The sequence below is a fragment of the Rhineura floridana genome, chromosome 4 (genome assembly GCF_030035675.1).
Source record: "Rhineura floridana isolate rRhiFlo1 chromosome 4, rRhiFlo1.hap2, whole genome shotgun sequence".
In the NCBI taxonomy this organism is placed as follows: Eukaryota; Metazoa; Chordata; class Lepidosauria; order Squamata; family Rhineuridae; genus Rhineura; species Rhineura floridana.
In genome coordinates this window covers 184,821,864-184,836,837 of record NC_084483.1, presented here as the reverse complement: position 1 = coordinate 184,836,837, position 14,974 = coordinate 184,821,864, and the positions used below count along the sequence as shown (strand labels likewise).

General features: G+C 43.9%; 1 protein-coding gene across 3 annotated transcripts in view; it reads right to left on the bottom strand.

Annotated features, from left to right (window-relative positions):
- TTC7A (tetratricopeptide repeat domain 7A) overlaps positions 1–14,974 on the bottom strand; it is a 316,394-nt gene that overhangs the window by 219,715 nt on the left and 81,705 nt on the right. For all 3 annotated transcript variants that reach the window (XM_061625444.1, XM_061625445.1, XM_061625446.1), the window contains one exon: positions 3,979–4,096. In XM_061625444.1, coding sequence (XP_061481428.1) covers positions 3,979–4,096 — 118 coding nt within the window. The remainder of the gene's footprint in view (positions 1–3,978; positions 4,097–14,974) is intronic.

Here is a 14,974-nt window from a genome sequence, read left to right as displayed (position 1 = left end):
CCTGCTGAATAAGGTGGTTCACGACAGATGCTGTTGGAGGTCACTGATTCATAGGGTCGCCATAAGTCGTAGTCGACTTGAAGGCACATAACAAACAATATATAATATGTTTAGTACCCACCCTCTTCTTGTGACTGTACTTTGTTTTAAACAGTATTTAATGTTTTATTTTAAATTGTGGTGACCTGCCCTAGGACCTTCTGGTGAAGGGCGGCTCATATATCAAAATAATAACATAATAGGATTTGCCACTGTCTGATCAAATTCCCAGTAGCAAATTTGTGTGACTATATCAGGGACAGTAATCAACAACAGTTAGACTCAGGTGATATATGCCCAAGAAGTGTTGTTGATAATTTTAAAAAAAGGGTCTGTGGGCTGCAAGAGTAAATTCTCCTTACATCAGCCAGAAGCATGTTTTTTTTCATCTTTGGCTTATAAAGTCCTTGATTTCTCTCAAGTGGATGGATCGCTGAACCCTTTGGATGAGAAGTCTGATTATTCTCCCTGATTGCTGTATTTTAAACTCCTCCAACCTATTTTTCAGCTTGCATTATTACAAGATTTTTTTTTACTCCAACTCCCATCATCTCTGCTCGCTCGCCATGCCTGCTACAGCTGATGGAGTCCAACGACATCTGGAAGGCACAAGCTTGGGGAAAGATAGGATTCTTTCTTTTCTTTTTTTAAGGATGAGACACATTGGAATAGGTTCAGAGGAGGGCTGCAAAGATGATCAGGGGTGTGGACAACAGGGATGGGAAGATCTGTCAATTTTGGTTCTCTCAGTTTCTTACTTTTCTAATGTTAAATTCAGTTCTTTACATTTCTGCATCAATCTGCAATTTTTTTTAAAAAAATCCTCATGAAAATTCTCCACCATTTGAGTGTGAATTTCTCCAAATAAACACCTTTTTGCAGGCAGTTTTGACAAAGGTACACATTTTTGCAAGCCGTTTCTCATCATGTCATGCCTTTTTGCATGCTGTTTTCATTCATATATTCATTTTTATGCACACTTTCCCCTAATATATGCATTTTTGAAAATGTTGTTTAGTTGTTGAACTGCATCCCAAAATTCTAATAAATGCAAAATTTGAAGGACGGCTGTGTTTCGGTTCTCATATTGTTTCAGAAAGTACAAATTTGATAAATTCTGCTTGAAATGCGAACTGAATCAAAAATTTCACCCATCCCTAATGGACAGTAAGTCCAATGATGGCCATTCACATACAGCATACACTGCAGTTGCTTTCCATTTTCTGGACCCCATGCCTGGTAAATCACAGCCCCTTTTTGCAAGACTGGTCATTCTTCAAGGTTCAGCTCCTACTGTGTGATCTCTAGATGTTAAACCATAGTTCCCAAGTCACAGGAGGCAGTAGTTCTATTTTATTCTGCACTACTCAGCCCTCATATGGAGTTCTGTGGTCAGTTCTGGGCGCCATACTTTAAGTAGGGTGTAGACCAGCCTTTCCCAACCAGTGAGCCTCCAAATGTTGTTGGACCACAACTCCCATTTTCCTGACCATTGGCAATGCTGGCTGAGGCTGATGGGAGTTGTGGTCCAATAACATCTGGAGGCACACTAGTTGGGAAAGGCTGGTGTAGACACACAAACTAGAACGGGTTCAGAGGAGGGTAAAAGAGGAAAGGTTGAATGGGCTTAAGCTACAGAACAGTACATTTTGGTTGAACAAAAGGAAAAACATTTTATATAGAGAATAAGGTTATCAATGGCTACTAGCCATGATGGCTATGCTCTCCCCCTATGATTGGAGGCAATATGATCCTGAATACCAGTTGCTGGAGAGTGCTTGTATGCTCAGGTCCTGCTTGTGGGCTTCCCATGGGCACCTGATTAGCCACTGTGAGAACAGGATGCTGGACTAGATGTGCCACTGGCCTGATCCAGCAGGGCTCTTTTTATGTTCCTCTTAATGGTAAGAGCATTTTGACAATGAGGCCAATTACCTAAAGGGATGGGGTGTTGGGTTCTCCCATGCTGGTGATCTCTAAGCACAGGAATATAGGAAACTGCCTTATAGTGAGTCAGACTCATGGCCCATCCAACTCAGTACTGCCTACTTTGACTGACAGTAGGACTCCAGGGTTTCAGGCAGGGTTCTCTCCCAGCACTCCCTGGAGACACCAGAGATAGAACATATGCTCTACCATTGAGCTACAGCCCTTCCCACAGAGAATGGACAGCAGACTGTTGAGGATGCTCTAGCTGTGGATTTCCTGCACTGAGCTCCCCCGCCCCACATTCTATGATTGTATAAACTCATGGAGGCTTAACAACAACTATTATTTTCTTTTTAAGATATTTTTTAAAGATGTTTTGTTTTTATGATGTTTTGTATGATTTTTTAAATATGTTTTATAGATATTTTTAGTATTTGTCATTTGCCATTCTGGGCTCATTCTGGAAGGAAGAACAGGATATAAATTTAATTAATTAATTACAGCCGTGACAGCTCACTGCAACCTCCCCTCCATGCATTGAGAAAAGTACCCTGGAATACCAGATGATTGCTAGGGAAAAACAACAGAGGGGGAAACATCCGCCTCATGTCTTACTTGAGCATCCTGCTTAATTGCTCTTAAGGAGTTTTATTGAGAAATGTATGTTATGGCTGCAGTTAGCTGCCTGGGGGGATCCTGCCTTAGGGGGGGTTATATATTATATTTCATAAATAAGTTTTTAAAAATTGTTGGCTGCTGTTGGTTACAGAATACTAGACAAACCTTGGTCTGCAGGGCAGTTCTTACACGCATGTGTTCTTAAAATGTCTCAGCTTTGTTTGTTGCCCTGTTCTATGGGGATAATTCTGAGATCTTGTTTAAACCCTTGGCAATAGTTCTCCTGGTCATGGCTCAGTTAACTATTTCTCAAGGTTGGAAAGATGCTTAGAACTTTACATTAGATCAGTGGTTCCCAACCTGGGGGGCGGGACCCCCAGGGGGCCCGCGAAGTAATCCAGAGGGGGCCATGAACAGTAAATAAATGAATTATTTATTAATTTTTTTAAGTCTTCACTCCTTCTACACTGTCTGCTTTCCACTGCCACTGCAGATGACACCTCCCCCTTGCTCCAAACGAGAGGGGAGGCCTTTTGCTGAAGTGCCAGAGCATCTTTCAGGCGCACTAAGGGCAGGCATCTGCCTATAAAATACATGGCAGATGCCAAAGGAGGCTGAGGGTGGAGCTACCAGGAAGAAGAGGGGATTACTATCACTGATTCCTGTCTCCTTGCACTGCTGCTACTGGCAACACCCTTACTTAGAATGAGAGGAGAGGGCTTTTTGTGAAGCAAAAAGAAGCAAGCCTGCAAAAAAAGGCTGCTTTCCCCCTTCCTTCCTGGCAGCCAGCCTGCCTCCCTGGGGGGAGGGGGTCACAAACATTTTTCAGCTTATAAAGGGGGTCCCATACTCATAAAGGTTGGGAACCACTGCATTAGATGACTGGTACAAAACGGCCTTACACATTACTACATGGTGGCCCTTTATGACTTATTTATTGTTATGTGCCTTCGATTGCAACTTATGGCGACCCTATGAATCAGTGACTTCCAATAGCATCTGTTATAATAGATCTGTTCAGATCTTATAAGTTCAGGTCTGTGGTATATGATGTCCTGTCTACTCCCCCCAAAATATAATTTTAACCTATTGAACTCTACTTTCATATAATTGTATTTCCCATCAGGCCATTATTTCTTGACCAAACATATGACTGTTCTCTTCCCAATTATTGACCTATGCATCCATGTGGAGGAACTGTTGTGATTGCTTGTTTTCTGGGCACTAGTGCCTGCCTCTCACTTTATGATTACATTTTTGTGCTCTTCTATTCATGATTATCATTCAATAAAATGTTTTTTAAAAAACTAAGAAGCAACTAAGCTTCAAGTGCTTAAATTGACATCTCAGAAAGACTGCCGTGTGGACCCTATTACAAAGCAAACACATTACCATCAGTTGCTTGCAGGCTGTACGTCAGGCCTAAGGCCAGGTAGCCCTTTGCCAGAAACTCCCCGGCATCTTCTCCCAGGTCAATCACCATCTTCGCAAAATGCTCACCTTCCTCCAGCTGTAAGGGTGAGTCAACAAAAGAAAGGGACATTAATGGAAAGGCCCTTTGCAAGCAGAACCCTCCTTGAAAAAGCCACAACAGGATACTACTATCTTTTTGGGATGAACAGAATGCAAGCAAGCATGTGTGCTTTATATCTACACCTTTTTCAGAAAATGTATTTAATGGAAAATTGGGCTGATCACCAAGCAAACTATACTCCCCTCTCCACAACTGGCATTATTGAGCCTATTTTTAGAAGAGGACAAAGTCTTGCTCTATAAAGAATTGATACTTCACTTTTTAGTGGCAATGACAGCCAGAAATGCCAAGCACTGGAAAGATTTCCAAATTAATGACCTTGAATCTTGGTAGCAAAAATTGTGGTACAATGCCTTATTAGAGAAACTCACACAAAAAGTGAAAAGTACACAGGATAAGCTTGTGGCTGTGTGACATTTTATAGAATGTACATGGTCATCCTTTTAGCATATTCCCGTTTGAGGTTTGGGAGGGAATAAAGTGTAGCCTGAAATCTGCAAGGAAAATGCTTATTTATTTGAAATTGCCAACAAGCTTGCTTATATTTATTTGTCTGCACAATTCTTCCAATTGATTATGGAACAGTAGATGATTTATTTGTAACAATCCTTGAACCTGCTTTAATGTTTTGTATTGATTGAAATGGTTCATTTTTACATTTTTCTTAACAAAAATGATTAAAAAAAAAATCTATACAGCGGTCTTGTGGCTCCAGACTGCCTTGATGGACTGTTCAACTGCTAATCTGAGATGCATGATCACTCACTGGCAGTAGAAACACATTCTGTACCAGCACTGGCTCCACTGGGAGGCCTTGGGCAAGATACCCTCAATGGGACCCTTTCTGTGTGGACCTGTCTCTTCACTGTCATTGTCACCATGTGCAGCCTCTGCTCCTCCTCCTCATTGCTCCCACCAGCTCACTTGCCAAAGAACAAGCTCACCTGTTTGCTTGCGCACCGTCCTTTAGGCCAGAAGGGGAGAGCAGGTGAACAAGCCAATGGCAAACGGTGAAGAGGAGGAGCAAATGCAGGAAGCGCTTTGCCATGGGACCCGCTAGGGCACAGATCTCAGCAAGCAGCCAACTATGTTGAACCCTGAATGCCAGTCCTGTTCCACACAAGCTCAGAGTGATCCTCTGTTCTTGACTATAACTTCACCTGCTTCTAGTGTTCCCAGGGCGTTGTCATACTCTACGATCTCAAAACAGGAAGAAGTCAGTAACCTCTTGCCATGTTAGTCCCTTTCCATATTTTTTTCAAATATTGTGTGGCCTAACTTTATCCTAGAGCAGGCAAGAGAAGAGGATGGGTGATGAATCGAGCAGGAGGTGCTGAGCCTGCATCCCCTCTTGATACTGTAGAAAAACCTAGAGATACATAGGTGTTATTTCTCAGCAAGGGCCTGGACAATAGGGTTAATGCAATCTTGGGCTCAGGTATGAGCACCACATTTAAAGGAGATTGACAAACTGGAGCATGTCCAGAGTCAAGAGCAGCCAGGGTAGTGGGAGGTCTGGAAATTAAGTTCTATGAGGAATGATGGAAAGACACTGGTCAACCAGTGGGAGGTCCACAATCAGGACACAAGCACAACAGCACTCTCCTACTTGTGATCCCCGGCAACAGGTATTCAGAGGCATACCGCCTCTGATTCTGGAAGTAATATATCCATCACAACTAGCAGCCATCGATAGCCTTGTCCTCCAAGAATTTGTCTAAGATGGTGGACATCACGATGGCTGGTATTGTCAGGCTGTGTTCACCATAGTGCATCACAAATTCTGCAGGCCTGCTGTATCTCCATGTCTGCTAAGTCCCTGCTGCAGTTAAAGGCACAGGAGCAGAGCTAGCTTAAAATTTTAAAAAAACAAAAAACAACAAAATTAGAATTTTGAGACTGTCGCCGGAGTAAACTTTCAAGCAGGAGGGACAAAGACCGTGTACAGGGCACACTGGTGGATATTCTAAAGTTAGAGGTGCTGCAGATGCGAGACGTGGCACATGCTTGGGAGTCTCAAAGTATATGCCTCATTAGCTCATGGGAGAGGCTGCAGGTCTTGTCAGCAATGATCAAGAGTGTCAGCTCTGGTTTAAGAGCCAGGCAGCATAGCTTAGCATTATTAGAAGGATCCTCCTTCGCGGAGACGTTGATTAGAGGCTCAAGTTTTCTTTAATGGTTTTACTTGGAGCTGAACCAGGTTAGACAGAAATATTTAAGGGCCTGATGGGAAAACATTCTTGATACCCAGCCTCGTCAATAACTCAGCAGCTTGCTCATCTCCTTTGTCCCGTAAAGGTTAAAAATAATTCAGCCTGCCAGAAATGTGCTTGCCAACCAGAAAAACATCCCCTTCTGTAGAGCCTGTTTAGCATTATGATTGTGAACAGAGTTCATCCAGCATTCAGGCTACCTGAGCCAGGCAGAGGTACAAGGTTTCTCTGCTCATGAGTAAAGGCCATAGGCTCGGTAAAGCTCTGAAACGTTCCGAATGCTGTTCTGTATCGTTGTAGATTCCCAGTGTAGACGTGACTGCAACGGAGACCACAAAGACAGCAATCCACACTCAACCACCATCTATCCATGGTGCTAGTGGGTGATCTTGGGCCAATCACTCTCTCTCAGCCTGCGCTTACTTCATAGGGTCATTGTGAGGATAAAATGGGGGGAGGCGTAGGGAGGAAGAATCATGTATAACCACCCTAAACTTCTTCAAGGAAGGGTGGCATAAAATGTAAAAAACAACAATTTTGAAATGTATTTATCTTTTAGGAGATAAAAAGCATTTGATATCTAAAATACAGAATGTTTTGCTCCTTTTTTTCCCTAAGGAAGAACAAATTAAGAATTATGTGATACAATGAGATCAGCATATGGGAAATCCAATCATGTTTGATGATTGGGAGTATATGAAAAACTGGATATGTGCCAGATTGTATCCAAGTATGTCATACTTACAGTAAATGGAAATGGACTGCCTTCACGTTGATCTCAACTTATGGCTACCCTATGAATAGGGATTTCATGGTAAGCATACTCAGAGAGGATTTACCATTGCCTCCCTCTGAGGCTCGTCCTCCCCAGCTGGCTAGGGCCTGCTCAGCTTGCCACAGCTGCACAAGCCAGCCCCTTCCTTGTCTGCAACTGCCAGCTGGGGGGCAACTGGGCTCCTTGGGACTATGAAGTTTGCCCACAGCCACACAGGTGGCAGAGCACGTAACCCCTGAGCCACTCACTGTGGGGGTGATCTTTAGCTGGCCCTTGACACCCGGAAGACATGAGCGGGGATTCGAACTCAGACTCTGGACTTCCAGCCAGGCTGTCCTCCCCCCTGTGCTATACCAGACCCACTGAAATCAATGGGCATGACTAACTTAGGGAAGTGCCTTACACAGAGTCAGACCACTGGTTCATCAAACTCAGTACTGTCTACACTAACTGACAGTAGGTCTCTAGGGTTTCAGGAAGGAGTCTTTCCCAGCTCTACCTTCAGATGCCACAGACTGAACCTGGGACCTTCTGCCTGCAAACGTTGTGCCCTACCATCAAACTATGACCTTCCCCCATTGATAGAGCTGTCTTCCATGAATTTTGTCTAGCCCCCTTTAATGCCATCTAAGTCTAGTGGCTAATGAGTGTAAGTTCTGAGACTGGATGTCTCCAGTTCAAAGCTCACTGCAGTCATTAACTCACCCAGTAGCCTTAGGCAACCCAATGTTCTCTCAGCCTGAACCTTGCCAGCTGTAATATGAGAATAATTGGGGATGGGGATGATGATAGCAGTAGCCTATCTTACAGGGGTGTTGTAAAAATGGTTAAGGACCATTTTCTACAATCGGCCAAAACAGGTGACAAACCTTTTCTGGACACTCTGAGTTCTGCCTCTCTTTGGCATCCTGTCCCAGACATGAGAGAAGTGGCATCTGTATTGAGAGTGATTAAAAGTGAAAAGGTGGTGGAGGTGGAGGTCTGGCTGTGATCAAAAGCTGCCAGAGGTGAACTGGGCATTGATTATGCTTTCATGGAGGATAAGGCTATCAATGGCTGGCTATGCTTGCCCTCCACGGTCGGAGGCAGTATGCTTCTGAATACCAGTTGGTGGAAACTGCAAGAGGAGAGTGTGCTCTTGTGCTCAGGTCCTGCTTGTTGGAAGTGTGGCAACAGCAACTCCTGTTTGGGTTCTTTTGTTTGTATTCCAGAAGGAAGATAGAGTTAGGGTCCTCCAGCTGGCTAGGCTTGCCTACCGTTACCTGTGCTCTTCTCTGCCTAACTTCCTTCCGTTGTAAACTGATGCTCAGGGAAGCTGACCTGCTCCTCCTTCCTTTGTCTTCTTCAACTGACAGAGGAGAGAGGAGACATCTTTGTCTTTACTCTCTCCCCTGAACCATGAGGGCAATACCCAAGTCTGGGAACTGTACCTCCAATTTAGTTAGTAGAACTAGGTGTGCCTTTCCTATCTGCTATGTATTTCTATAAATACAGTAGCTTTTTCTTATTTTACTAAGTCTTAAGCCTCGGTGATTTAAATGCAGGGTAAAAGCCTGCTTCTTAGGTCAATACACACACTGGCACATGCAGCCCAGACCACTGAATTACTCTGTACATGCATAACACTGCTTGCAAGCTTCCCATCAAGCACTGTGAGAACAGGATGCTGGACTAGATGGGCCATTGGCCTAATCCAGCAGCCAGGCTCTTCTTATGTCCCCCACTTCTGTTTTCATCCCCGTCGGCAGTGGCATTGACAGGAGTGTGTGATGATAATAACGCTAATAATAATGTTTATTTATAACGCCCCTTACACCAAAGGGCAGCACACCAAACATATACAATTAAAACAGCAACAATATATAAATTAACATACCTCCTAATATCAGTCGTTGTTGTAAAAGGCACCTAACACCACCATCAAAACCAAATCATTGGTTCTCCTACAAACCAAGTCCCCACCCCAAGCCCTCTCAACCACAGTCGATTAGCCCATTCGTTTACTCCAGCAAATCAAAAAAGGTTTTCAAACCCTTCTGAAAATGGGCAAAATCCTTCTCCAGCTGAAGAGCCACAGGAAAGTCGTTCCACAGACGCAGAACCAAATCCTGAAAAGTTTGCAACCTTGACAGGACGGTTCGCATCGGCAGAACGACCAGTAATCCCTGGCCCATAGATCTTGTATCCCTGGCTGGAACATACCATGCCAACTAGGATGCTGCATAATGCAGAAGACTGGAATGCAGGGCCCTAAAGGCAAGGGCCAGATGTTTGTGCCTGGCCCTAGCCCAAACGGGCAGCCAATGAAGCACCCTGTGAGAAAAGGTGGTATGGGAGTAGCAGGAAAAGTCCAGGACGACCTCAAAAAGAGCTATTCTGGATTAAAACCAAAGGATGGAGAGAAGAAGAGGGCAAACCCGCCAAAAGACTATTACAATAATCCAATCGTGAGGTAACCAGAGCCCAAATGAGCAAATGCGCAGTCTCAGCAGTCAAGAACCTGTGGATCCTATGGATAAGCAAGAGATAAAAATTGCATGCCTTTGCTCTCGCCCCAATAAAGGGCCGTAGAGACAAACAATCGTCCAGCAGAACTCTGAGGTTCCTGGAAGCCGGAACATACAGCCCTGGAGACACAGCAAAGGACAGAAAAGAGGAACAGGAGGACAATCAGATTGAAACACAAGAATCTCAGTTTTTTCCATTTTCACTTTCAGACGATGTGCAGTCATCCACAAGGAAACATCTAAGAGGCAGTCCGTCATGGATTTCCACACATCGGCATCAATAGATTTAAAACTTCGGAAAATCTGAGTGTCATCTGCATAAATGTGGTACTGAAATCCCAGATCCGAAATCAGAAAACCAAGAGGGAGAGCATATAGAGAGAACAGCAGAGGCTGACTGACAAAAGGGGTGATTTCTAGCAATGGTGTCATTACAGTAGGTCTTTGGGACAGAGTTTTAGGACCCAGCTCAGCAGAATTCGCAGGAGGGCCCTCAAACACAGCAGGGCTGGCTTATTCCATTTTGAAGTAAGTGAAACAAAACAGATTACTGTCTAAAGCAGGGGTTGCGAACATGGTGTTTTGGACTCTGTGAAGGAGCACCAGGGACTACCCTACTACCCCTTTGGCTTTGGCCCTATGTGGATGCAGAATCAGGTCCCCCGGTCAACTGAACTGGCTGAGGAAGAAGGGCTGGGAGACAAGCAAAAGGAGGAACAGCTGGGGGGAAACTCAGCTGTTGGTAGGGAGCCTTCAGAAGCCTATATATGAAAAAGCCTGAATGAAGTTGGGGGAGGTCTTCAGCCTAAGAGGGAGAAGGGACTGCCAGAGACCTTGAGGATCTAGAAGGCTACAGGATGAGGGGTGAGGCCTCAGCCGAGCCCCCCCCCCCAGGACTGGGAAAGGACCCTCACTGAGGAAGGGAGGAGTGATGTAGCTGCTTGCCCCCAATAAAGCATAAGCAGCAAGGTTGCTCAGAGGAATTGTAATTTTTTCACACAGTAAGAGACCCTGGCCATGGAGACTGGGCCTTTTGACGTTCCCCTATCCATGGATGCTCAACAGACTCCAATTCCATTCATCCCTGATCATTGGCCAAACTGGCTGGGGATGATGGGAGTTGTAGTCCAAAACATCTGGAGGACACCAGTTTGGCCTATCCCTGGTCTAAACAGTGTCCAACTGTGCTACTGATGACTAGGTTCTAGGACACTAGGCTGGAAGAAAATTCTTGGGTGACAAAGAAGCCCCAGCCTACTTAAAAGCTCTGGAAATACCAAGGGTTCCTTAGCTGTCAGAGGAAGTGAGGACAAGTTGTCATACATCTCCTGAGTCAAAGGCTATACATGCAAATAACACTCAGCAAGATAAGCCATGAAGCTGTGTTCTGCCACTTCAACATATAATATTCTGGGCTCTCCACTGCCATCATCTTTGGTGAAAACTGTGCATTTTGTTAGCAGCCTAACTCCAGAAAGCTGTTTTCCCTGAAACAGAGGGAGGCTGTTTCCAACTCACCATGTCATTTTACTGCCGATTTTGGAATGCATGTTTGAGCCAAGCCACACTGACAAGGGAGTAGGGAACAGCAGGTGCAATCCCCTGGCAAGTTGCCGCCCAGCTGGTATTCAGCTGGCACATCTTGACATGTTGTTGTTTTGCTTTTTCTTCTTCGGAAGCCCAAAGCCTCATACAATAAATCAGTGCTCTCTCTGTGTATATATTTATTTTAAAGAGCTTTCACCAAGAGCAGTTTAGCATCAGGGGAGACAAGTGCACTGATGGCATGGAACAGAGGGGAAATATCTAAATCAGTCTTTGCCAACCTGATGCCCTCCAGATGGTTTTGGACTACAACTCCCACCAGGTTCAGCAGATGCTGCTGGCTGGGGCTGATGGACATGTAGTCTGACATATGGAGGACACAAAGTTGGCGAAGGCTGATCTAGATATTTCCTCTCTGTTCTATGCCATCAGTGCATGTAACCCCAGCAGTGCTGAACTGGTTGATCTAGACTTTTAAAGGGGGGGAAATGCCACTCAAAACTAGAGAGAAAGAAAAAAGGAGAAATGGGGTAAAATTAAATCCCAGCAGACTATGGCAATTGGTTGTGGAATCACAGAGGACTTGAAAAAGACTGAAGGTCATCTGATCTGCCTGAACTGCACCAGGATCCGGAGGGAGGGGAGAGAGGTAAGCTGGAATCCACTGGTAGATCTCCGAGTGATTTGCAGTAGAGCAGCAAGGAAAGCCACCTACTGGGTATGCTTTAACTTGGATTCCTGCATTGAGCAGACTGGACTTGATGGCCTTATACTCCCCTTCCAATTCTACTATTCTATTATCCTAATGGTTTAATAATAGCAATAACAAAATTACTCCCCTGCCCCCCAAATTAGGCTGCTGAGATGAAGAAAACTTGGTAGGAGGCAGGACTGGGTTTTTCTGTCACAAGACTGTAAACTCAGTTTTGGTACTAGAAACACATTCCTGGGCCAAGCAAGTGCTCAGAGTCACCTCGTCTCTCAATTCTACAAGTATATTGTCCTCCCTCCATGCTACTGCCCTGCACCTGACTCCAGGTGGTAGACCTTGTTGTTATGTGCCTTCAAGTCGACTACGACTTATGGCGACCCTATGAATCAGCGACCTCCAAGAGCATCTGTCATGAACCACCCTGTTCAGAACTTGCACGTTCAGGTTTGTGGCTTCCTTTATGGAATCAATCCATTGCTTGTTTGGCCTTCCTCTTTTTCTACCACTTCTGTTTGTCCCAGCATTATTATCTTTTCAAATGAATCATGTCTTCTCATTATGTCTCCAAAGTATGATAACTTCAGTTTCATCATTTTAGCTTCTAGTGATAGTTCTGGTTTAATTTGTTCTAACACCCAATTATTTGTCTTTTTCGCAGTCCATGGTATCCACAAAGCTCTCCTCCAGCGCCACATTTCACATGAATTGATTTTTCTCTTATCCACTTTTTTCACTGTCCACCTTTCACATCCATACATAGAGATCGGAAATGGTCTGAATGATCCTGACTTTAGTGTTCAGTGATACATCTTTGCATTTGAGACCTTTTCTAGTTCTCTCATAGCTGCCCTCACCAGTCCTAGCCTTCTTCTGATTTGTTGACTATTGTTTCCATTTTGGTTAATGACTTTGCCGAGGTATTGATAATCCTTGGCAAGTTCAATGTCCTCATTGTCAACTATAAAATTACATAAATCTTCTGTTGTCATTACTTTAGTCTTTTTGACGTTTAGCTGTAGTCCTGTTTTTGTGCTTTCCTCTTTAACTTTCATCAGCATTCGTTTTAAATCATTACTGGTTTCTGCGAGTAGTATGGTATCATCTGCATATCTTAAATTATTGATATTTCTCCCTCCAATTTTCACACCTCCTTCATCTTGGTCCAATCCTGCTTTCCGTATGTTCTAGTAAAGAAGCAAAACAGATCCTGCAAGTCTGAAATTGGCCCGTCCCTGCTAAATATGAGGAATGTTTCACACATTATGCAACAGCAAATCCAGGTTTCCCACTCAATTGCAGGCAGTGCTGGCTCTTTGCCAAGAACACCTGTATCTCCATGAGTGTATTCAGACACCTGATTGTTGCATTCATGCTTTACACATAGGAAGGAACATAGGAGGCTGCCTTATGCAGAGTCAGACCATTAGGTCCATCTAGTTTAATACTGTCTACACTGACTGGCAGCGGCTCCCCAGGGTTTCACACTCTCCCCACCATACCTGGAGATGCTGGCAACTGAGCCTGGGATCTTCTATATGCAAGGCAGATGATCTGCAACTGAACTATTTTTAAGGTGTACACTAAAAGTCAAGTGCCTGTAAGCCAGAAATGTTGAACATTTGCCCCAAATGAGCTTGTCATCAACATAAAAACAGTCATTCAAGCCTTCCAGCCCATAGCTAATATACTTTTTAAAAAGCCATGAAGCTGTTTTGCTTCATTACAATTAAGAAAATTGAATGAGAGATTTTTAAAATGTCCCCTTTAATTCAAATGAATAAGGCTTGCCATGAACACCTAGTGAATTACAGAGTCCGCATTTCACAATCTTTATGTTGGCATTGCTGAGACTGCAGTGAAATTTTCGCCACAGAGGCATCCTACCAACATTTTTGAGACAATTTCCATGCTGCCATAAATTAGTTTGACTGCGATCCAACTAATGAGATCTGCATGCTGTAACTTGGCATCTGCAGGCTTATCATTTTGCTGAATTGGGAACCTCAGGCATAAATCAGATGTGTATCCAAATGTGCATCAGAATGTACTTCCAGATGTAGATGACATCTGTGCACACTGCATTGTTTTCAATAGAATGCATGTTTAAGCGCTTATTCAGAGACACTGCATTCTGGCATAAGAAGTAATAATAGTAATAATAATAGTGTGTATATGGAACTTAAGAGTGTTCAACGTTATCAGAGTTCAAGGTCATATTCATGTCAGGCAAAAACACTCAAGGGAGATGTGAAACAAGGCCAGTGAGGGGTGTAGCCTGAGGAGAGAGGGTGTGGCCTGGGGAGAGAGGGTGTGGCCTGGGGAGTGGCCAAAGGGCCAGGCAGAGAGGGCAGCATTTGGCCACTGGGCCTGAGATACCCCACCTCTGCTGTACAGCTTATTAGCTCTTCTGGATCACTTTGCAATGCCCTATTAATATTCATTTCTGCTTCTTAAAAGGACTCCGAGATTCCAAGCACAAGGTCATGAAATGGTAGCTTGATTAACTAATAAGAGAAAGTGCTTTGCACTTTTCCAAATGTGTTGTAATTATTAAAATGTTTATTCCAAGCAGTTGAGAGAGAGAGAGAGAGATTGAGATTCAAGAACAGCTTCCTTGACTACAATAAACCAGCCCAGCTATAACCCCACACCAAAGAATAAACATCAGAGTGCGAAAGAACACTGGGCTTGAGCTCGTTCATTTATATGTGGTGTTCCAGCACCTTCGCTTTCTCTCTCTCTCACTCACTCTCTTTTTGTAGCTAGCTGGCAATTACATTTCTAAATTTATTCTAAAACTCACAACATATTTATAGCTTGCTAGAAATACACAGAATAAGACACACTTGCAAGCTTCCTGAAAATGAAGTGGCTTAATATTTCCTCACTGAACCGTTGTTAATTTCCCACTAAACGGCTGCAGCAGATACCAAACTACACCTATTTACACTGCTACCAATAGTGAAGAAATTATCCTGCCGGACTTCCACTGACAGTGATCTCATTCTAATTTTATTACTGTGCAATCTGAATGCACATAATGACTGTAATTATCGTATTTACGAAAGAAGCTCTCCCAAGGCTGAAGTATTATACTCTGCT